This window comes from Bidens hawaiensis, unplaced genomic scaffold (genome assembly GCF_021521415.1).
Source record: "Bidens hawaiensis isolate Kalapana, Puna unplaced genomic scaffold, B.hawaiensis_p1.1 tig00005344_1, whole genome shotgun sequence".
NCBI lineage: Eukaryota > Viridiplantae > Streptophyta > Magnoliopsida > Asterales > Asteraceae > Bidens > Bidens hawaiensis.
In genome coordinates, this window is record NW_027491340.1 from 1,510,671 (window position 1) to 1,537,033 (window position 26,363).

Below are 26,363 nucleotides of genomic sequence, written 5' to 3' on the forward strand. Positions count from 1 at the left end.
TGAGGCGTGAACTATTCCACCTAATTTCAACATATACAGTCCGTTGAATCATACTCTGCCTACATAAAACCAGATACACGAAATCATCTTGTATATCAAAGTGATTCTCACAATCCAGTTACACATAACTCAAGGCACTAAATCCTCTTCCGTATCAAATCGATATACCCAATCGATTGAATTAAAGGGTGTTGATTCCAATCGTGTTAGTATAAGAAGCAATCCGTGTTCATCATTTGTTTGCCCTTGTATTTGAAGTCGAATTGGGGGTTTATCGGATGCTATTCGGAGCGAAACATACACAAGGTTTTGAAGGTATGTTCATCAATTTTAGGTGTAGTTGTTGTGTTGTTGGTGTTTTGATATGGTTAGATGTAGTTATGAGATTGATGATTGAAGCTCTGTTAACGAAATACCATTGTGTTTTTTTCCATATATGAGAATTCACATCTCTATTTTAAGTAGGAATCTACCTTAAATAAAGGATGATTACAGCTACATCGTCTAGTCAAGTTAGTTGTTGTGAGTAATTACAACATCTGTTAACTGTTTAGATGGACTATGCATGTATTATTAATTATCATGTGTTGTGCAGATGGGTGTATGGTATAGTTATGCTTGTTTTGTTATGTAGTCGGTACATTTTGTAAGGTTTGTGTAGTTATAATTTAGTGGTGGTCAGACACGGGATACATATGTTCGTAGATTGTGTAGATACAAACAAGTGAGAGAAACATGTTGGTATCCTTGGAAGATCCTTAGGTTTATAAAGAGTAGTTACTCCTGGAAGTTATGTGTAGATGCGTAAGGTAGTGAAGTGTGGGATGCATTTGCTAATGCAACTTTGCAGGTTGTGTCATATGATATCTTGTGTGTAACTATTGGTAATATAAGACTTGGTAATGTTGTATATATGTATCGCATTATCGTGTAGGTTATAAATAAAAAAAATTGACAGTGGCTTATGTGAGCGAAAGGATTGCAAAGAGAATTAGTTTTTAAAGGTTGGTGAATGATAAGAGGAACCCATTTGATGTTGACGCGGAAGAGGAGAATAAGCATAAAAAAAGGGTTTGTTTATTGTGTTTAATCAGTTTGGTTGGTTAGTTAAAAAGGAGGAATTTTGTTCAAGCAGTATATATTAATGTATTATATGTCGTTACTAAATATGCGTGCAGGGGATGCCAAGAACATGCATGCAACCAAAAAGGTGGTGAAAGGACAACATTCAACGGCTAAGAAGAAACCGAGAGGTAAGTATGTTTCATATGAAAAGCATGTAGATTGTTTTTTGTTAATAGCATAGATTTATATACATTTTATAAAAATATAGATGAATTACTAGACAATGAAGGTGGATCTTATGTTGTGGTTGGGTCGTCGACGGAACTAATGGACATTGATAACGACTTTGTGAACTCGCAACCTAATGTAGTAGTAGATTATCATGAAGTAGTTATTCCAAAGCAAGAGAAGATAAAAAGGAAGCCGAAATATGAGAAGTATGATGTGCCAAGTATAAGGACCAGATCATCTCCACACTCATTGCGGATTGCGATGAAGAAACTATCAATGCACAGAAGGAGTGTGTAAAGGAAATGGTTTTCGGTAAGTTTATGTCGATGACGGTTGATGGAATCCCTGGTAGCTTGGGTTATTATGTGGTGGACAATCTTGATACCACCACAATGACACTGAAATTGAGTGAAGGTGGAATAAGGATAATGAAGTCGGGTATTCATGCTTTGACGAGGTTACCAAATGTAGGTGTTTGCTGAGCGGTTTCCAGTTGAGCTTAAGTTTGTAATTGTGTTTTAAGTTTTTAACTTATTATTCCTAAGCCACGATGGGCCGAGACCTAAGTTATGTCACGAGGGGTAATTAAGTAAATAAAATATTTTATGCGTCAACTTATTCACCAGCATGTGTTGCTGACGTATTTTTAATTTGTTTTACATGTAACGAAGATTAGGCGCTTGGGGAAGCGAAGTGATCACTATGCGATCTGATGGCTCAGATCATTTTGTTAAATATTAAATATGAATGTTGGTTTTCTATAAAAAAATGAATATTTGTAAACATTAAACGGGTGTTTTATAATCCCGTATTTTGATATGTAAAAATTAATATTTTATCCATGCTTAAATATCCGCTAACAAACCATAACTCTGATTTATTTACAAAAACGGTACCAAGTTTGGGTCACACACCTAGGCCTAAGATGGGGGTGTGATATTTAAGCTTTGATTAGAGTTTAGAAATTGGATGAGATAGAGCGTTAAGTTTAGAATTTGGATAAGAATCGTTTTGTATCAATGAATTTGATCATGAACTAGTTTTTGGGTTATTTACGAAACTGCCACCGCGTATTTTGTAATCTAACGCTCTGGAAGGTCGCGTACGTAATGTACGATAAACTATTATTGTACAATAACCCACCCCTATGTATGTATGTATGCATGCATGCATGCATGTATGTATGTATGCATGTATGTATGCATGTATGTATGTATGTATATATGTATGCAATATGCATGTGTGTATGCTCCTAAAGAAATTAACTAAGATTGATGTATGTCAAATGGGTTGAAAGTTATCTGAACTTTGAAGTTTATTACAACACAAAATACCTCCGAAACCGAGTCAGTAGAATAGTTAGATAATGAGGGTGGTTGTTTCTTGCGTATTTTCTGTAATTTGGTGAGTGGTATAGATTTGTTATTGTAAGTGGTTGTTGCGTAATAGTTAGTTGACGTGCATTGCACATAGTAATTCATCATCACTATTTGCTTATCATTTATATTGAAAAGTTGTTTGAAGAAATGCGGTGACTTGTCATTTATATTGAAAATTTGTTGATGAAATGAGGTGATATATCATTCAAACTGAATATCATGTTATGGTTGGTGGTTACAAGTTGTGTGATGAAATGCATATGTAATTGTGTATTTTTGGGGGAACAACAAAAAGTTTCCTTTTATAAACACAGCTATAACTTCATTGGTTCTTTACATGGTGACATGTGGTTTTAGTATTGAAGTGTTTGTTATTATTTGTGTGCATGAGGCCTAATTGTTTTCATAAATTTGTTATGGCATTTGAAGTATACATGGTTTTTCATTATGTGCTTTGACTTATGACTTTTTTTTTTGAAATTTACATGGACGACTTTAGTTAGTTGTATGTGAGGTTTGGTCTGCTTCATTTGTTCTTTACATGGTGATATATGGTTTTTGTATTGAAGTGTATGTTATTATATTTGTGTATGAGGCCTAACAGATTAGCCATTTGTTTTTACATGACATAAAGCTCTTCAGTGTGTGTTATGTGATTGTTTTCATAAATATTAAGTGGCATCTGAATTGATTTTACTTGCATTTTAGGACCCATATTTTGTGTTAACCAAACTGTATTTAGGTTCATGGTTCCTGGCTGTCACTTTGGCTTGCAGCTAATTTGGTTCATTTGGTTGGTTTTCAGGCTTCTTTTTTAATGCCATTTGTGTTAGGATTAAACGCACACACTAACCGAACACACACACGAAAGCAATAAACGAACACGAGGATTTAACGTGGTTCAGTCTAAACTGACCTACATCCACGGGTGGCAACTAGGTATTTCTTTTATTGAGTGACAATGATTACAAGTACATAATATGGTTTATATAGAAATTGAACTAGGGTTTGTAAATTATTGAACAAGAAATCCAAACCGGGTCGGGCTTCGGTCTGGCTACCCTACACCAGTCTGCCCTTTGGACTTCAAATAATAAACCGGGCCACACAAGGCCTACAAGCCCAACAATCTCCCACTCGGAGGTCTTAAGTACTCTCGTTTGCACTCCTGATTGTACTTCTGTAATCTAAACATTAACCATATTCTAGTTGCCACCGCCATCTCATCAATTAACCTGAAGGCCCGTTGAAGCTCCCCGGAGCTTCAACACATCAGTCACGGCTAAAACTGCCCCTGACCCGTCCTCTGTCCCTACCGGCTCCCACTGAAACGAACTACCGGATCCTGAGATATCCCTAGAACAAACACTCTCCATATTCAGCAAGTAATCCACTGGAAAGACTTTTATAGCTGGAATACTAGTTTTCTTAATCCACCGTCGACCTTGAACTGTAATTGAAACACGACCTGTGCTCCCAATGTCACGATATCCCACAACTGATTTAACCTTCCTAGCTCGTTCTTCTTGAATCTTCACTTTGGCTCTGGGTTTGTTACTTGCAAAACGAACCTTCTTCTGCCCACGAGATTCTGTGTACCGGACTTTGTCTTTCACCAAAACTGGATCCACTCCTTTCGGTGACATATCGACCAAATACAACGAACCCATTTTCTTGCCACGAGCAACCACGAGATTCCCTTTGACTACATTCCACTTCCCATTCCCGGACTTAACATCGTGCCCCTGGTAAACCAACTGCCCAACTGAAATCAAATGTTTCTTCAAACTTGGAATGACCCTAACATCTTTCAAAGTCCAAGAAGTACCGGCTGAAGTTATCAATCAACATCTCCCATACCCGTAACCTCTAAAATATCATCGTTCGCTAGTCGAACCTTTTCAAAATCCCCAAACTTTAGATTCTTCATCGTTTCACTACAGTGAGTTGCATGAAACGATGCACCGGAATCCATCACCCAAGAATCAACGTTACTCTCAACACTAAGAACTAAAAACTCATCCTCTGGGTATTCTTCTGCAGTGTTGACTTCTGTAATGTTCACATCTTTCTTACCATTCGGACACTGATTCCTGAAGTGTCTCTTCTCTTTACAACCCCAACATTCAATATCTTTACGAGCCTTAGACTGACTCCTCTTCCTGCTCCCACTACCTCGTTGTTTTCCCCTACCTCTACCTACTATGACTAATATATCACTTGATGATTCACCTGAATTTCTGCGTCTTGAATCTTCTCCAAGAATCAAATCCTGAATCCCATCAAAAGTAATTTTTGTAGACGAACTACAAATTGCAGTCGCTGTTTGCGACCAATTGTCGGGCAAAGAGGATAACAATAAAATACCTTGAAATTCATCATCAAACTTAATGCCGACTGACACTAAGCGGGAGAGATTCGAGTTAAGATTATTAATATGCGTTGTAACTGACCCACCCTCTTTCATTCGAGTTGTCACTAGCTCTCTGATAAGATAGACCTTGTTCGCTGCCGAAGGCTTCTCATACATGTTGGACAGTGCATCCATCATACCACGGGATGTGGTTTCTTTCATGACGTTAAACGCCACATCTTCCGACAACGACAACGTAATACAAGCCCTAACTTTCTTGTCTAACTTCTTCCACTCTGCTTCTAACAGCTTTTCTGGTTTTTCATCCTAAAAACACTACATCCAAGTCTTTCTGACAAAGTAGCGCTTCAATCTGCATCTTCCACCAACCAAACTTTTGTCCATCAAACTTCTGTATCGAAACATTTCCGTCTTCTGCCATAACAACGACTAAAATGAAAAACTGGATAAAACAGAGACAGACACAAAAATCGCACGGGCCTGAACTTAACAACTGTTCTACTGAACTCTGTTAAATAATCAACCTATTTTAAACGCAGCGGAATAACGAACTGCAAATCATATACAAAAACTTTAAACTGAAACGATAAAACCTGACAAATGCGGTTGGCACAGGTTGTTCGTTTCTTTAATGCTTCTTCTGACTTAACAACTGTTCTTCAATAAAAATAAGAACTTGATTCAACGTTCTTGGCTCGTGCTTCGCCTAATTGAAAATCTGATCTTGACACAAAGGCCCAAGCCCTTTTTCTCACAGCCCAAAATAAACAACAATCCACACAAGATAAAAATTGATTCAATTGGCCCAAAAAGGAATTAATTTACTAAGCCCACAATTAAAATCAAAGGCCTGCCCTACGTGTGATTGTGTGTTGACACAAAAAAAAAACAAAAGGAATATGGTAGGTCTCCAATCAAAAAGGAAACCACTTTTATTATTCTTCATTTACGGCGGTGATATCCGGTGGTGATGAAGATTAAATAGCTTTCAACAAAATAACAGGACAAAACCTTAAATAAGTCATGGATCGTTGGCGACTGGGTATGGCGGAACCCTATCCAGCAATCACTTTTTCCTTATGTGTTGTGGTCAAACCTACTGACGGTCAACAAGACTTGAACGGCAGCTACTGGTGGCGACGACGAGCGCAACAGGTTCAACGTGCTCTCCGTATGATCCAAACCTAAGCTCTGATACCACTTGTTAGGATTAAACGCACACACGAACCGAACACACACACGAAAGTAATAAACGAACACGAGGATTAACGTGGTTCGGTCTAAACTGACATACGTCCACGGGTGGCCACTAGGAATTTCTTTTGTTGAGTGACAATGATTACAAGTACATAATGTGGTTTATAGAAATTGAACTAGGGTTTGTAAATTATTGAACAAGAAATCCAAACCGGGCTGGGCTTCGGTCTGGCTACCCTACACCAGTATGTCCTTTGGACTTCAAATAATAAACCGGACCACACAAGGCCTATGAACCCAACAATTTGTGCATAAAAGAATCAGGTTTGAGTACATATTGTTTTGCACTCTCATGTGAGCAGCCATTGGAGGTGCAGAATAAAGAAGAAAACAAGGTTAGAAGACAAATGAAAATAAGTGAGAAACTTTAAGCTCCATGAATACAGATCTTTCCAATTTTTATACATAACTTTGTATTTACTTTTTCTAAGGTTTTTGTCATCTATTTTTAGGTAATCATTTGTTTGTATTGTAATCCGTTTGAAAATAGGCGAAATCTCCTACGCCTCAATGTTTATGGCTGGCTATTTAATTAGTGTTTCAAGTGTGTATGACTATTTAAATAGTGCTGCCATACAAAAAGTTACCCCAATTTACACAAAAGAAATACAATAAATCACACCAATCCCGGATACAGCGGGTCAAAACAACTAGTTTTAATACTAGGAAGGGGTGGTTTACAAATTTCACATGTACACAATTAAGTTAATTAAACATTAAAGCGATAACCAAATCCAAAATATACCTATTTGTACAATTTGTATTTTGTCTTATTCTGATAACCAATCTATAAAGTTTTTATGATTTTTTTTAGCGAAAATAGTAATTGATTTGATAAAAACTACAAAACGATTACAATAAAGTGACAGGCAAACGGGCAACAAGCTGTGCCACAACCACCATTTTGAATAGCAAAGTCAATCCTACTAAAAACGAAGCTTTGGGACCTAGGAGCTAAAGAGGTTCCGTAAACGACACACTGAACCGTACTCAGAAAATTCACAACCTCTGGGACAGAAAACCAAATGTATCAAAAGCAAAAGGGAGAAATACGTGTTGATTCTCTAAACAAGTTTTCTCGTGTTTAACAACTTTGCCCGATTCAACCTTCAACACAGCCTGACCCACAACAAAACAACGGTCCCTGAGTCCAACAAGAGAAGACACTCCTCTAAGATCCACACAGGCGTGTTTCCCCCTGCCCACCCGAACACAAGAATATAAGTTGGTTATAAAGTAGACCTCCCTTTAAGAGGATCCGTGAGAAAGTTAACAGGGACTTCCTGTTAAGATTAGACGTTACATACGTTATTTCAAAATAATGTCAACTACATACAATAACTCAGTATTTAAAATATCAAATTTTATTAACCTAGTATGCACGCGATATGGTGCTTGTTGTCGCCTTTAGGGTATACGTTTATGCCTTTAACTACATGTATATACCAGATCATATATTTTACCTTATTTTGCTTCACCTCACGTTAAGGGGGGGGGGGGGGGGTTGGTTCATTGTGATGGTATTTCCATCACTTTGACCACCCAATGGTATGGTGGCACCTCACCCCAACCAAATCCATCACTAGTGATGGAATTTAGTGGGAGTGGTGGTGTGGTGTGATGGTTTCAATTTTTTTTTTTACAACTTAAAAAATAAAAACAATATTTTAATAGAACATATTACAACTTAAAAATTATAATTGAAAAATAAAAGTTATAATAAACAATCTACTCATCGTCCGAATCCGGAAATTCCAAACCTAAAGAACCTATAACTTCAACTAGATCATATCTCAACTGATGGTGAATATCCTCATCCCGCAAGTCTAATTGCACATTCTCAGGAACAGGAACTTGAGTAGGAGGATCCGGCACCCAATCTGAAGAAATTGCACGTCCATCTTCTTTTATCAACATATTGTGTAATATGATGCATGCATATACGAAGCTAGAGATCGTGGGTTTTTTCATTGCACGAGCCGGTCGACTAAGTATGCACCATCTACCCTTTAAGACACCGAAAGCTCTCTCGACATCTTTTCTTGCCGATTCTTGCAACTTCTTAAACGCATTTTCATTGGTCTCGACAGGAAACGAAAAGGCTTTCACAAAAACATACCATTGCGGGTAGATACCATCGACAAGATAGTAGCCACGTCTGTAATATCTCCTGTTGACAAAATACGGACAGAAAGGTACGGTACCATCTTTTACGCTCTGAAACAACGGTGATATGTACAGAACAGTGATGTCGTTGTTTGAGCCAGAAACACCAAAATAAGAATGCCAAATCCATAAATCATTTGACGCAACCGCTTCAAATGAGATGGTCAGTCGTTTGATATCACCCCTAACATACGCCCCTCGAAACTCACGTGGAAAATTCCTCCATTCGTATGTGTATAATCGATGCTACCGAGAATCCCTGGAAAATGCCATCTAGCCTCTGAACCGGGCGTAAAGACGTGTAATGTCGTGTCTTGTTGGTTTTCGTAGAAACTCTTTGCCATACAATTTAATAATCGCATTACAAAAGAATTGCAGACATTCACGTGAAGTTCTCTGAGACATTTGTAAGTATTCATCGAATTGGTCGAGTGGGTTACCTGTCGCTAATTGACGATAGCGGATGTGCATTTTTAAAGCACCGTAAAACTTTGTTTGCCCCTCGTCTTGTAAGATTCTTGAAACCATTCTTCGCTTGCTTCGACGTCGGCTACAATCTTTAAAAATAAACATTTCTGCAAACGAAACCGTTACCTAAACGTCTCATCATTGTATATCCCCTCCACAAAATAGTCGTTCATTAGCACTTCGTGGGCATGTATACGATCACGATCCACCATTTTTTCTTTGGACGGCTCGAGCCTTCAAGTTCGTTATATAACAACGGTAACCATTCAACAATGTCCGAAGACGAAGAGCTATCGGTGTCTAGCGGAAACGAGTTGCTCGGAAATTCCATATTTTTTTGTTTTGAATTGAAGTGGTGAATAAATAGGTTTTTGTGGTAGAAGATTGAGAGTATTTTGAGTTTGATTTGGTTTTGAGTTGGATTGAAATGGTTGTTTATTTATATTGTTTAATTTGATTAATTAAATCCCCCCCCAACGGTCGCATTCTTGAACAAAAAAACAACGTGATAGCCATCATTGCCGGAACCCATCACGCGACCGACGGCGGTGTTCGTGGTGGTATAACTCGTGATGGGGTGGCCATCACGGACCACCCCGTCCCCCCCTAAGAAAATTGTTTAACCCCCTTAACCTCCCTTAGTCTAATGTACAATTAATTCTTAAATTATTTTGTGTGTGTGTGTAAAGGATTTTAAAGCCCATTAATATTTCAATTTATTTTGCTTTAAACGCCCCTTAACCCATTAAAGAAACAGTGTTCCACTCATTAACTTTTGCCAATCAGCTTTAACCCCCTAAATGTTAAGACGTATCCCTATGCCTAACCTTAAATTAACCCTTGGAAAGGGTGGATAACCAAATTCAACATGCCCACAATTTGTTAATTAGAAATAAACAAGGAAGATTGTCGGTGTCGCGGTGGTGTGCGTAGGAAGAAGCTGATGGACTAAAATGATTGGTGCGGCGCACATTAGCATTTAATTGCTAACTGGAACTGTGGCGCCAAAGTTTACATTTATACTATATTATATAGATAATTAATATTCGAATGCTAAATAAAAAAAATCGACTTCAGATTAAATTTCGACCTTTTCTAATGATTTGTAATCATTTAAATTTATACGTCAAATATGCTAGTTTCGAAGTAGATTATTCAGTTAAATATATATGAAAAACGTTTAATTAAATACATATACTTCTTATCAAAAAAAATAAGGCCGGCTCCAAGAAAGCAAAAAAAAAAATTTTGGGTCGAAGGCGAAATTTTTTTTGGCGAAATTTTTTTTATGGCTTAAGTAAAAGTAGTATTTTGTTGGGTTTAAACATTTTATTTTTATATGTGTTTATTTGGTTATAATTTGGGTTGGATAAAAAACTTTCGTATAAAAATAAGACTAGACGTGTCTCAATTGAGACTAGAACTCATAACCTTTTTGTTGGAAATAATATCCCTTTATCACAGGATCAAGTTAATGGTTATGTAATTGAGTTTAAATATTAAATATACATATTGTATTTAATAAAAACACATACAAAATTTTTTTTAAAAAAAATTTCGGGCCTAGCGGGGTGTCGTGCCTGTGGCCATCGACCACCCTGCCACCCTTAAGGGCCGGCCCTTGATAAAAAATGTAAGGTATCGTTTGGTATGCATGAATGGAAGGGAGAATGGAATGAGTCAATGTGATGGAATGAAAAAAATGGTGTTTACTACAACCTGTCCACCGCCGTCGCCACCCGACACCGTCGTCACTACCATCATCACCAAAACCACCACCGTTACCGCCATCACCACCACCGCCGCCATCACAACCACCACCACCTGAGTGTCACCACCGCCACCACCATCACCGCCTGACCATCCACAACCCACCACCACCACCTGACTACCACCACCTGTCTGTCACCACCACCTGACCGCTGCCATGTACCACCACCATCGTCTCCACCATTGTCACCATCACCATCACCATCTGACCACCATCACCGCCCCCTACTGTTGCAATTACCATTTTTTTATTTTGTTATTTTTATTTACTTTAAGGTATGCATCTTTGATGTTTGTATTTCTTCCCTTTTGTTTTTTTTTCCTTACCAAACAACATAAAGTAATAATTCATTTCATTCTCATAGGTTAACCAAATAAGATAAAAAAAAAATTGTAATGATTTATTTTATTCTCTTATTCATTCCATTCACACATCTATTCAATTCCTCGTTCATTCTATTACTTCCTACCAAACAGACCCTAAATATTCATGTTAATTTGAACCTTCGTGGTCACATTTTCTATATAATATAAAAAAAAAATAAAGAAAACAACTAAAACAACATTACATTGAAATAATTTCAATAAAGAAAATAAAACAGTATTACATTGAAACCTTCGTCTTATTTTCTTAACATATACGAATATAATGAATTATTACCTTATATTGTTTGGTAGACACAAAAGACGTGAGTATGAAATACAATGGAAAAAATTAATGTATCTCTAAAGAAAGTAAAATTACTATGATAAGAAAATGGCAATGACGGCTGTCATGTTGGTGGTGGTGATGACGGCGGCGGCGACGATAGTGGTGATCATGTTGCGGTGGTTCAATGGATCATTCTTCCGCCCAAGAACAAAATGTGGTGACTCTGTCGCAACACACAATTCATTTTGCCGATTGAATTGTGAGTTAACATGTCACAACACACGTGCGTGGTTTAATATTTTTATATTTTGATTTTGTTTGATTCAACTATCCGTTTTAGCATGGTTGACTTTTTATTACATTTTTTTTTTGAAAATTGACTTTCATTAAAAACAAACACAACCAACGACTATCACCAAGACGGAGATAGACGCCGAAAGCCAAAAACCAATAACAACAATCACGTTACATCAAATAAACACCATCTTTTCCAATCCACTACCCCTATCTTAGATCTATTTTTGTACCAAAGAAAACCCAAAGATTTTATATCCGCAACCATTTCTACCACCTTAGTGTTCTTGCCCGAAAAAATCTTTTCATTCCTAGCCCGCCAAATCCTCCAACAAGTAATGATGACAATGCCATGAATAATCAATCTCTTGTTCCCCGTCGCACCACTAACCTTATGCACTTCCACCAAATCATTGACATGGAAAACAAAAGATCTAGGGATGTTGCACCATGAACCAATCGCATTCCAAACGGCCATAGAAATGAAACACCCGGTTAACAAGTGCTCGAGCGATTCCTCATTACTCTCACATAAAGCGCAACTATGATCATCACAATGCAAATGACGCCTAGCTAAAGCCTCCTTGGTTGGAAGACAATCCAGAACGGCCCTCCACATAAAAATATTACATTTTTTCGGGACCCAATCGCTCCATTGAAAACCGAAACTCCCAGCATCCACAACGGACCGCACCATCCATCTTTTAATCGACGAAACCTCGAACTCTTTGCAGCTACCAACCGCCCAAGACCATGAATCTTCACGGTCAACCATCACCACCCCTTGAAGGAGATCTTCCAACTCTTGCTTCTCGATCACCTCCTGTTGGGAGCAAGGAGCTCTAAGCCAATCCCACACAATGCGACGAGAGGATCCAGTGACCACCAACCGATCTGCTAACAAGACATTTTTATGTTTTTCTACCGCATATAAGGACGGATACTTGTCCATAATCGGCGCCGAACCCAACCACAAATCCATCCAAAACCGAACTTGGCGACCATTCCCAACTGTGGCCCGGATCACTCTATTAAAACCCACACCATCAACCTTAAATTTGTTCCAAAACATAACACAATTCTTCCAAACCCCGGGAATCCCATTATTAACCGGAGCAAGCCCCCAACAGCGCGAGGACCCATGAATAGACAACACTACTCTTCTCCACATCGCGTGATGATCGTTTAGAAATCTCCCAAGCCATTTAGTAATCAGCGCTTGATTATTAACCTCTAAACGAGCGATACCTAAACCCCCTTCTTTTATAGGTTTGATGACTACCTCCCAAGCCACCCATGACATCTTCCTCACTTCATCCGAACCACCCCATAAGAACCTTCTCATCAAAGCTTCTAAATCATTGATAACCTTCTTGGGTGCCTTAAAAAGCGAAAAATAATAAGTGGGAAGACTATCCAGCACCGATTTAATAAGGGTTACCCAACCGGCAATAGATAACGAATTAACTTTCCATTTAGAAAGCCTCTTCTTGAACTTGGACACAACCGGTTCCCAATTAACCACCCTATTCATGTTAGCACCAACCATAATCCCTAGATAAGAAAACGAGATTCTACCCAGCTTACAACCCATGAAACCAGCTTGGATATCGATCTCACCATCTTCTACACCTACTCCAAATAACACTGATTTATGGAGATTAATCTTTAGCCCCGAACACAAGTAAAATATGCGAAGAATACGGCCCGGATATCGACCCGGACACTTTACTGGGTCAAAGGTCGGACTGACCCGGGAGGGCTGACCGGTGTTTGACCCGGATGATGTCATAAATAATTTAAATATATATTTATTTATATATATGTAATTCATATACATATAAAAATAATAATAACAAACTTTAATGTTTATTTACGTTTCATACGTTACTTTTTGAATATATATATACCGGTTAAACTTAACAATAAGTTAAATTAAAGGAAATAATAAATATTTTAAACATGTTAAATAAAGTACAAAGTTTAAAATCTTTTTATATTAAGTAAAAGAAGTAAATAAAAAAAAACGATAAAAAAAACAATAATACTTGTTAAAAATTTGAAACGTGACTTTCTATATTATAGTGCTTGGCTCTTTCTTTCAAAATTACAAACCTAAACATTATAAGAAAAATATTGGGCTTGGTAAATATAATAAAAGGCCCACAGTTATAAATTAGGTTATCTATAACCTCCTCCTCCTCCTTATTATTATTATTATTATTATTATTATCACCATTCTTTTGAACAGAGCCTACAAAGTTTGCTGAAACTTCTATGAGTCTATCGTATCTACTCTTCTTCTATAGCAACAATAAACTGGAACACTAGCTTTTTGCTCGAAAACGTGATCCCGAGCAAACCGGGAACGCAAATGTATCGTAAACAGGTAAGAACGATCCAGATCAAAATTTGTGGCCTTACCAGCGAATTATGCGACTATGGTACTTTTACCGGTTGACCCGCCGGGTCACCGGGTCCGGGCCGACCGTCGCCCGCAAAACCCGACCGGGGTTTTAGAAAACGGGTTAAGTACCCTGACCCGGCCCGGTTCAGAGGCCGGGTCCCAGTCAGACCGGCCGGGCCGGGTTTCAAAACACTGCTTTTAAATATTGCGATCAAAGTAGTTCTTAAACTTTACATAGAAAATTTAGGTTTATACTTAAACTTTCGATTTAACAATGCTGTTCTTGCTTGCGTGGCTTTCGAATAGTATCAATATTATTAATGTGTGGCTAATGGATATGTGGCTTTTGAATATTGTTTTACGTGAGCTCGAAATAACTCTATTTAACAATATTTTTATATTTTTTTGTTTTCATATGTGTTATAACTAAGTTAGATCTATAAAATATTCTTTTCACATGGTTGACTTTTAAAATAGGTGTAATGAATGTTTACGTATTTGTTAAACATATATTTGAAGGCGATCTACACATAACTTTTCTTCTTCTTTCTTTTTTTTAGATACAAACTTATTTATAATACATATGAATTCTTTAAGAAAAAAAAGGATAATGTTAAGTACAGTTTTTTCGAGTAGATCCGGAAAATACACACACAAAATATACAATTACATTGGCACACTACATGATTTTTCATTAAGTCTAAAGTAGCTTAATAATATATAAACTTTAAAATCATTATCTAATTAAGTTCTAAAAATACAAATACCTAATTTCATCTGAACTCGCCACTTCTGAACTGAACTTATCTCTAGTTCTCTGCATGAGTGCGACTCTGCTTGTCGCCATGAGTCTTGTTTATGGCTTTCAGAACTGCTCGAAATTCGGCCGGCGCTTGATTTTCAAATTCTCGGTTTAGTTTGTAAACAAGCTGAAAATGAGCAGAGGCTTGCTCGGTTCGGTTCAGCTCAGCTTGGGAACAACACAATATTGGAGATTGACAAGGGTGTTATTAAATGGATTGATATCACACCTTTCGAAAATCACCAATTCAGTGATCTCATAAGCGCAATACATAGTGACCGATTAGACCAAACTTTGGATTTAATAAAATATCATCCGATTATGTGTAATGGTCTCATCATCACCACATAGGCATGAGTGATTTTACTTTTCACATTTATTAAGGTGTGCATGGTGCCATAAGAGTTCCATTTTATTTATAACTTTTATAAAAGAGGAAGCGGTGAGAAGGAGAGTTAAGACTGGTTAAAATAGGTGAATGCTTGAACTGGTGAGCGTCCTAAACCGTAAAACTTGTCACCACTCATGCACGCAAGGGGCAATGTTCCACGCCGAAACGCCTAGGGGCTAGGTGGCAGGGCCACTAATGCCCCTGGTCGCTCTAGTACACATAGGCTAAACTAAACATAAGATACAGTCTAGAGTATAACATAAATCAACACTGGTGTTATTTAGGCGACAACAGCGAAACAAAAAACAAATAAACATGGACAAGACAAATAAACATCTAAAAACAAACGAAAAGACCATTTTCTAAACGCAATTAAATCTTGCAAGCATCTATTGATCTCGTACCTTGCTGGTAATTCTTTAAATAAAAGTCGAGATTAAACGTTACGTTCTTGTACAACCTTGGTGTGTCAGCCGTAATCAGCCAGTCTACAGGTCCAATATCCTTTTCAGTTTGAGGCATGCAGAACATAGCAACAGTAATCCTTTCATTTTTCGAGTTCACCAAAGCTCGATGCATCGGGCTCTTGAATATCCCATTACTCATTATCTGCACATGTACATATGGTTCAGCAAATATATCTGCTAATTTTCAAGCAAATCATATTTTCACAAGAAAAGTTGATCAAGAGATTCCCTGAAGTTAGTGAGATTTTGAGGCCAAAATTGAAGCCTTTGTTGATCTTTTGGAAGAACAGTAAGAAAAAGTCTGTCAGTCCAATCAAGAGTTTGATGATCTGAAAGAACCATGTCATTTCTGTAGCCTTCAATATCATTTTCTTCCCTCAAGCATTTCTTCTTCTCATCCGTCGATAAATTGAAGAATACTTGGCTGACTTCACGAACTTTTTCCAAAAGCGAACCTTCAATTCCATGGTTAATTGCCTGAAATCCAATAAAATCAGTAAGACAAAATCAGATCAAGTGCTTGATAAGATAGATGTTATGATACATGACAGAGTGAGACCTGAAAGCAGCCCCAAGTACTTATAGCTGATTTAAGCCTATCAATCTCCAACTTTGATGAGGCTAAGAGGTTAACATCAATAACAGGAATCCCCGCTGCAGAAGACTCGACGATGTTACTGAACTCTTCATCTTCCTTGTGTATAAATCTTTCTGGCAGCTGGTCATAGTTGGCCGCTATTTTGTGAACTTGAATGGTCATTGATTCGTGGTTCTCCGGCATGTTTAAGGAAATTATTGATCCGATACGTAATTGACAATCAAATTGATATATAGAAAGTGATGAAGACTTTCATTTCTGTATTCACCAGCCTTAATATAATCAAAGTTGACTTTAATATCCATAAAATAAAGCAAATAATACAATTAAAATAGTTATTACCAGTAATATTTTGGCTTTTTTCTGAAATTTATACCTATTGACAAAGTGTTCAACTGATCATCAAACCAAACCTACACCCATAGATACAACATATATATAAGAGCAACTTGCTGAATTTAGACCATTGAAATCTTACAACCACACCATGCCTCTTGGGGTTAACAATTGATTTTTATAAGTTCATACTTATTAATGACAGAATTACAAATTTTGTCCCTTAAAAAAAGCCAAATTACGGTTCGTGTCCTTTTCTAAGTTTCCTTGCAGGCGGTATCCTTTAAACATTTTTTTCCTACACGTTATGTCCTTTACGCTAACTGGGTTAGAAAAACTCTGTTAAATCCCATCACGTGAGAAGCATGTGAGGGTAGTTTTGTCTTTTTGCCTACCCTGCAACTTCTTCTTCTTCTTCTTCTTCTTCTGTTTCTGTATCTATTAACACACACCTGCCTCATCTCACTTCTCTCTCTATGTTCTACCACACCATCACCATAACCACTCCTCAAACACCATCACCACCGCCACCATAGCTCCGCCACCAGCCACCGCTCCATCTCCGATTCCCTCATCCACCATCGTCCTCAATTCTGATTCGTTTGGAATTAGGGTTCTATCACAAAACACCTCTTTTTTAGGGTTTTAATTTCTGATTTTTGTTCATCTCTAAAAATAAACCAACCCTACCGTCACCAACCACCATGCCAGAATCGCCGCCACCATCATCACCATGCCTGAACACCACCCAATGTCGGAAACTGTCGTCACTAACAACTCCGGCCACAAAACCGTCTATTGAAATCTCTGACCACACAACCGCTCATCAACATCTCCTACCCGATTTTTCCATCAACCCCCTTGCTCCTCGTAAGAAGCCGCCGTCTCCGCCGGTTTGTTCTTTTCACTCGTCTTCTCCGGCGGACCTGCAATAGCGTCACCGCCATCTCTGATATAGGGATTAAAAGTTAAAACGCACCATCAGAAGCTTCAATCGACTCAAGTTTTCGGATTAAAACCTGCAACAGTGCCGCCACCATCTAATCATCGGTGATTCCAGGTTTTTCGGCGGTGAGAAACAAGGGGGTCGGTAATAGGACGATTTGAGTGGTCATTGTTGTTGTAGGGTGTGGTGGTGGTGGTTGGGCTGTGAGCGGTGGCGTTTTCGGTGTCGCAGTACAGATTGTTTTACGGTGGTGGTGGTGGCTTTCTAACGAAGTAGATGTCTTGGGGTTTTAAAGTTGCAGGTACAGACGAAAAGACAAAAATGCCCTCACATGCTTCTCACGTGAGGGTATTTAACTGAGTTTTTCTAACCCAGTTAGCGTAAAGGACATAACGTGTAGGGAAAAAATGTTTAAAGGATACCGCCTGCAAGGAAACTTAGAAAAGGACACGAACCGTAATTTGGCTTTTTTTAAAGGACAAAATTTGTAATTCTGTCCTTATTACTAGTAAACTTAAATATGATTTAATACTTTCAGCCAATCATTACAAGTATTATTATCTATGTAGCACGAGAACGAGTACAAGGTCAGGGTACGGGTATGGGAAATGACAAAAATCTAAAATACGGGTGCAACAAAGTTATGGAAAAAAATAAAAAATAAAAATATATTAAACATAGGTAATTAATTATTAATAAAAAAATAAATAAATGTATAATTCAAATTTATATATAATGTCAATTATAAACATGTTACGTATAAAATTATAAGTGAAAGACCAAATGTAAACTAGTCTAGACAGAGAAGGTTAAATGTTAAAATACATAACCTAATTTAATATTTTTTATGTAAATGTTAACAAGTTTTAAGGACTAGATGCAAACACGTGAATGATCAAGGGGTTAAATGTTAAACCTAAACGTATTTAACCCTAAAACACTAAAACATCTAATATACTAAAACATTCAGCTGCCTACTTTCTTATTCTTCCTTCTTCTTCATGGGTTTTCCGGCGCCGGAATACCGTATGTGGCCGCTCCGCCTCACGATTGGCTACAGGTACGCCCTGGAATCGTTTGTTGATCGTCTCCATTTAACAGGTTTGTTTAGAAAATGTTTTGTTAGTGCACGGTTTTGCGTCTTGAGTCTTTGTAGTTATCGTTAACGTATTTGTCGTTTTGTTTAATGTAATAAACAATTAATATACCTGTGTAATTCGTTAATGTAATAGTCTAGTTCGCTAAGGATGTTTAGCGAACTAGATCTAAGTTAATTCCCTCCTGATTCGTTAAGGATGTTTAACGAATCAGGGGGTGATTCTAAGTTATCATCTGTTTAATGTATGTAACGAATTGGAGTTTAGTTCGTTAGGGGATGTTAACGAACTAGCTCCATCGTCTATTTATAGTGAACACTGTTCACACATTAAAGTAAGTTTTGAGATTTAATTAACGAACCCCTGTTCGATCTCTCTCTCTCTCTCAATCTTCATACTAATAATATTAATATTATACACACTACTGATAATATATACACATACATAACATACAATCAGTCATGATAATGAGCTAGATCCAAGTTTAGAGTTAATAGTATTTATCAGATCTGAGATTTGTTTATTGTTAAGTATTGATTCTAATGTTCAAACAAGTGGTATCAGAGCTTTCGGTGCTCAATTACGCTTGATTTGGATGTTAAATCATGTTGGGTAATTGATATTATTTATTGATAAGTCTCTGTTTGATTAAGATTTGGATTGAATTGAGATTAATTCGATGGATTAAGGAAGGATTGGATTAGATTTGTGTTTGGTAAGGTAATTGTGAAATTTGGTTGACTGGAATTGAGGTTTGGATAGAATTTGGTTTGGATCTGGTTTTGGCCGAAACAGGGGATAGTTTTGGTGCAATTGGATTCGAGATAAGTGTTAATTGGTTACGAGAATTGTTGTTTTGGTTTCGCGTTGTGATGACGAGTACTTTGGTAATTGATTTGTGCTACTTGGTTGAGAATTGAATATGTATTACAAATCTGGGTTTCTGGGTAAGTGTTCTTCGTTTCCAGATTTCTGGAAATTTTTTTTGAAGATTTGAAGATTTGAATACATAGGTGATTCGTTAAGTGTTCTACTTGATTCGTTAATTCATTCAACTTGATTCGTTAACTCATTCAACTTGATTCGTTAACATATTTCACCAATTCGTTATGAGTTATAGTTGATTCGTTTAACCAGTTCGCTAATCTATCTGATTCGTGTTCACAGATTCGTGTGACACGTGTTTACCTTGGAAACTGTGTTATAACAACCTTTGCCACGTGGCATTCAGTGTCAGAGTTTGTTACAAACAGTTGTAACAACCTGATTCGCTATAAGTTGATTCGTTTCAACTGTAGCTTGTTCGTTATCTAATTCGTTAAGTATCTCTTGGTGATTCGTTACGGAAAATTTTCTAATTTGCTAAGCTTGTACTTAGTGATTCGCTTAGTCAATTCGTTAGTTGGACTCATTCGTTGACCATCAGATTCGTTAACCATCAGATTCGTTGCTTAATTCGTTAAACTTCAATTCTGATTCGTTACTTGATAAACCTCAACTTCGTTAAGGTTTAATTCGTTGATCACTGTTCACAGTTCGCTACAACTGTTTACAGTTCGTTACCTCTACTGTTTACCATTCGTTAATCTTATTTTTTCAAAATTAACCCTTGAAGTTCAAAACTTGTCAAAAATGGCTTGTATGTACGCATTAGCTTCTCAAAACATGTTGATGCAACAAATGTTGCAATTGGATACCGAGATTGGTTCGCATTCAAAATGTCCACGTTTGATGAAGTGACTTTACCAAGTGGGAACCTCGGTTTCATGCTCATCTAGGGTCAGTTCACCCTGACTGCTCATATTGTTTAGATGAAGTTTATAATGTTCCAATGATTGGAGATGAGACCATAGGCTTCAGACCTAAAGCTATTTCGCAATACTCACAGGAAGAGAAGAAAGCATTAAAGATAGAGACAAAAGCTTATTCTACTCTAACCATGGCGTTACCTGAGAACATCTTTCACCAAGTGGGTAGTATAAAAATTTGTGCCTCTTTATTTCAACATATCCGAATGAGAAGTATGGGAAACACTGCTGAAAGCAAAAAGGTTATGCTTAAGTTTCAATTCAGAAACTTTAACCTATTCAAAGGTGAGACGTTTGAAGAAATGACGACACGATTTAATCACTTAATTGCAGAGATGGATAAAATGAAATTGGAAATTTAAGAGATTGATAAGATTGATACTATTAAGAGTGCACTACCAAGTTCGTACTCTACTTACCTAATGGTATTAAAAGAAAACAGTTATTTCAATGAAGACTTGACTGCAAGTGAGTTTTTACAAAATATTGAAGCTCGTGAATATGACCTCAAGTGTCAAAAATCATCCAAGGAAAGTCAAGGTCCTGCTTTCTATGGTGGTAGCATGCCTCTAAGTTCAACCATTTCACCGATTACTGCATTTCTTACACAGAATGCAAGAGAAAATGAAGCAACCATCTATAGTGATCCTAGAGCATGTTTTTATACTGCTGGTAACTCTGGATCACCAAATGTTTCTACTGGTTCGGGAGGTTCATCCACTACAAATCAATACTTATCACCTCCGAATGTCAACATGAAAGAAGCTGAACAAAATTTTGCTTTTCTATCAGCCTTCATGACTTCTTATGAAAACTTGGTTAGTAGCAAGATTGCCACTAGTGATCTTGCTGATGAAGATTATGATCAAATTGATCCAGACGACTTAGAAATCATGGATTTAAAGTGGAACATGGTAATGATTGTTCGTAAGGTGAAAAGATTTATGCAAAGGACCGGAAAAGATCTTCCTGCCTTGAACAAGAAATTGGGATTTGACAAGTTAAAGGTGAAATGTTACAATTGTCAAGAATTCGGGCATTTTGCAAAAGAATGTGATAAACCGAAAAAGGAGTATACTGGTCCTCGTGGTCAAAATCAAAATACTTCAACACCACGAGATAATGATGCTGAGAAGAAATCGTCAAGTTCTGGGTCACAAGCAATGTTAGCCGATGGAAATGATTGGTCACAACGACTACTGTGTAATGATAATCAAGCTAATTTGGCTTTGTTTGGGCTGACTCAAGAATTTCAAGATGCAAGTGAAAGTGAGTTGTCTTCTGATAATGATTCTAGATCTGATTTTGATGACTCTTGTGACAAGCCTACAACTGTCTTTGCATGCATGGCTAAGATCAATGAGGTTAGTCATTCTATTTCTGCTACATCATCGGTTAAAGTAACTTGTGTTGAATGTGAATCTAACAAACCTAAGTTAGAATCTTTAAAGAATCATAATGATAATTTAGTCAGAGAAATTGCTTCACTAAAAGATACTTATCGACAATCTCTCGAATCTCAAATGAGATCTCGTGAGAAGATTGAAGCATTGTCGACAAGTAATCATGATCTCAAAGCTGAGTTATCCGTGAAAATGACAATTAATGACCAAAAGTTTCAAGAAATCTTGAAACATCGTTAAAAAATAACCGAACTTGAGAATGAGGTTCTTGAGTTGAAGAACAAATTGGGTAAATTTCGAAACTCTTCTTTTCTGTTGAATGAAATTATTGAAGTATCTGGAAAACAAAAGGATTCAAAGAAAGGTATACGTTTTGTTGAAATTCCTCCACCGTTTCACAATGATTATAAAATTAATCCTTTTGCTAAAAAGGAAGAAGAGGTAATTGTGAAAGAACCTGTGATTTCAGAAAATCCTAAACTCAGTAAATCTGAAACTGTTAATACCCAATTTGCTCCTCAAAAATCTCATGTTCAAAGCAACAAAGTTTATGTTGAAAATGTCGACAAAGTTATCATTGAGGATGTGTTCGAACCTGAAATCATACACAAACAAAGTGAAACAAGATACTCATGTCAATATTAAACCAGTGAGGGCAAAGAAACCAGAAAAACCCAAAATTTCTGATGAGGATTTGTTGCGTTTCATAAATCCAACAGTTTCCAGTATTTAAGTTAAAGGGGATAGACACGATGTTCACAGAGAAAGACATTCCAATAAGTGTCATTAAACCAGAACTTACTGAAAGTGTATTTCAAAATGAAACTTCAAAGATTCAAGATCTTGAACGTCGGTATGCTCAAGCGAAAACATCAGTTTCATCTGATCCATTGACTAAAGCAAAGCAAGTTTTAAAACATGCGAAGAAAGTTCAATTTGTAAAGTCAACTGGAACAGATACGTTGAAAAGTTTTTCAAATTGTTCTAACTTAGAATTTTATTTGAAGAAGAAATCTGAGTTATCTGATGATTTTGCTAAGAGTATGACCAAGAATGTGAATCATCATCAACCGTCTGTGTCATATGTTACTGCTAAACCTCAACAAGATCGGGTTGACATGCGAAGTTGTTTTCTTTGCGGTCAACAAGGTCATGTAGTGAGAAATTGTGGCCAGAAGAACTATCAGAATCTTCATCCTTTTATCAAGGACCATTCCAAACCGGTTCCTTTGGTAAAGGAGATTCTGAAACTACCTGTGTCATATGCTGATGATACTCATATTATGTTCTCTAATGTGCATCCTAGAAAAGTTGTCCATGTGAATGAAACTCATGGTTCTGTTAAACCAAAGTTTATTCCAACCGAACCGTTATGCAAAAATGTTAATTCAAATGTAGTTCAAGCTGCTTATTTAAGACGAAAGTCTAAGAAACCTGTAACTTATTCTCAAGTTGTTGAACAACAATTGAATGCAACTAAGTTTAACTTGTCTCAAGAAAACCAAAAGGTGCCCAAGACTAAGGCCTGGGCTGCCTTTTTGAACTAATCATTTTCGTTTGTGTGTAGGGTACATCCAAGACCATTTATGGTGAAAACTGGATTATGGATAGTGGATGTTCTCGTCATATTACTGGAAATCTCGACCTCTTAACAAATGTAAGAAATATTCAAGGGGGGTTATGTGGCTTTTGCTGGGAATTCTGGGGGTATGATTACACAAGAAGGTGACGTTTCGAATGGGCATATTACATTTGAGAAGGTTAACTAATGTGATAAAGTGGACCATAATTTATTTAGTGTGTCACAAATCTGTGATAAGCAATACACTACAGTATTTACAGATAAAGAGTGTCTGATTTTAAAACCGGGATATGTAATTCCCGAGGACATGGTTGTCATGCGATCACCCCGATCAAATGATATTTATGTCTTGAATATGAGTTCTAAAGTACCAACATCAATCGAAACATGTTTTGTCTCGAAAGCTACCGAGAAAGACTCCATTCTATGGCATCGTCGAATGGGTCACATACATGTTCGAAAGATGAACTACCTGATGGCAAATGACCTAGTTGAGGGTGTGTCATTAAAAAATTTTAAATTATCTGATCACTGTGTTTCTTGCAAGAAGGGCAAACAGAAGAAGAAGTCGCACCCATCTAAGTTATTAAATTCCATTGATACTCCTCTTGAACGACTTCATATGGATTTATTCGGTCCAGTGAATCGTGCGAGTATTTCTGGAGACTGGTATTTCCTAGTAGTTACAGATGATCATTCACGATACTCATGGGTCTTGTTTATGAGTTCAAAAGATCAAACACCGATTCTCGTTCAAAATTTAATCACTAAGATCGAATCACTATACAAATAGAAAGTGAGGAGAATTCGAAGTGACAATGGTACCGAATTTAAAAATAATGTATTGGATTTCTTTTGTTTACAAAAGGGAATTCATTGAGAATACAGTGCCCCATATGTACCACAACAGAATGGTGTTGTTGAACGAAAGAATAGAACGTTGATTGAAGCTGCTAGAACGATGCTTGCTGATTCAAAGCTTCCTATCCAGTTTTGGAATGAGGCGGTGAATACTGCATGTTATACACTCAATCGAGTTCGAATGGTTAAAAGACTCAAGAAGACAAGTTATGGGTTGTTGAATAATCGTAAACCTAACTTAAAGTACTTGGCACCATTTGGGTGTCCGTGTACGATGTTGAAAAAGGATGTGGGAAAGTTTGATGAAAAAGCCATTGAAGGGTATTTCTTGGGTTATGCTTCTCCTAAGAAACGAATATTTAATTTCACATCTGGTTGTGTTGAAGAATGGTACCATGTGGACTGTCAAAAGTACACTACTCCTTCTCAAGGAAAATGTCCCGACTGGATGTTTGACTATGATGGCTTATTTAATTCATTTACTCCAACAACCGATCATCCAGATGAAGATTTAGTTCGTGCTTTTTTTGAAGAACATTTGGAAATTCCAAGGTTTGCAAGTTCTAATGATGTTGAAGTTCCAAACGATGCTTCAACAGAAGAACCTGATAATGAGTCTCCTGTTCATTTTGATAATGCTTCTACTTCATCTGATGACAATACAGTTGTGAATCAAGTTATTGAACTTGATAGTGATGGTTCATCTCATGAATTAAGTGAACATTACACTAATTTTATTTGAAAATGCTGTTGTTTCTGAGAATCCTACTCTTAGGATTCATACTTACCATCCACAAGAAAACATTATTGGAGATCTTGATGTGGGAGTTCAAACACAACATCAAGTTGCTTCGTCAAGTGAGAATAATGTCTTGTGTGCTTATGCTGACTTACAGTCGTCCGGGATTGTAAATCTTGCTAAATTCACTTGCTTTCTATCCCAAGTTGAACCAACGACTCCTCGTATGGCACTTCAAGATCCTTCTTGGGTAGAAGCCATGCAAGAAGAACTACAAAAATTTGCACGTTTGGGTGTTTGGGATCTTATTGACAAACCTGCTAGAGTCAAAAAGGCGATTCCGACTAAGTGGGTATATAAATGTAAGAAAGACGATCGTGGGGTAATTGTAAGAAACAAAGAACGTTTAGTGGTGCAAGGTTTTCATCATCAAGAGGGTACTGATTACACTGAAGTATATGCTCAAGTTGCAAGATTAGAGTCGATTCGAATCTTTCTGGCATATGCTGCTTACAAGAACATTAAAGTATATCAAATGGATGTCAAGAGTGCTTTTCTCAATGGTGAACTTCATGAGGAAGTGTTTGTGTTACAACCTCCAGGTTTTGAAGACCCTGATTATCCTGACCATGTTTACCGATTAAACAAGACATTATATGGTCTACATCAAGCCCCGAGAGCTTGGTATGGCACCCTCGCCGACCATCTGACGGAAAATGGTTTCAAACGTGGAACTGTTGATTGCACTTTGTTTTATAAGAATATTGGTGATGATTTTCTCCTCGTTCAGATTTATGTTGATGACATAATATTTGGGTCAACAAACGACAAGTTTTGTAAGGAGTTCAAGAAATCAATGCAAACCAAGTTCGAGATGAGTTCGATAGGAGAGATGAATTTCTTTTTAGGGTTGCAGGTTCATCAGTCTGCGAAAGGAATCTTTATTCACCAGACGAAGTATGTGAACGATGTCTTGAGCCGATTCAAGATTACTGCCGGAAAAATCTCTTTTACTCCTCTTTCCGTGGGTCACAATTTATCACCAGATGAATTGGAGGATACCGTTGATCCGACCCTCTATCAAGCTATGATTAATTCTTTAATGTATCTAACTGCTTCTCAACCCGACATAATGTTTGCTGTTTATTTATGTGCTAGGTACCAAGCTAGTCCCCGAGTGACTCACCTGGCAGCGGTCAAGCGTATTCTGCAATATCTAAGGGGAAATCCTGACATCGGGTTATGGTACCCCAAAGACGATACCTTTGAT

The 26,363-nt window shown here is 37.2% G+C and overlaps 1 protein-coding gene across 1 annotated transcript; it reads right to left on the reverse strand.

The window, feature by feature from the left end:
- Positions 1 to 15,562: 15,562 nt before the first annotated feature.
- Positions 15,563 to 16,703, reverse strand: LOC143629594 (thebaine 6-O-demethylase-like). Its single transcript, XM_077098834.1, has 3 exons — positions 16,283 to 16,703; positions 15,958 to 16,200; positions 15,563 to 15,865 (listed from the first exon to the last, which is right to left on the reverse strand). The coding sequence occupies exons 1-3, from the start codon at positions 16,502 to 16,504 to the stop codon at positions 15,629 to 15,631; spliced, it is 702 nt and encodes a 233-aa protein (XP_076954949.1). The 5' UTR covers positions 16,505 to 16,703; the 3' UTR covers positions 15,563 to 15,628.
- Between the last annotated feature and the right edge of the window lie 9,660 nt (positions 16,704 to 26,363).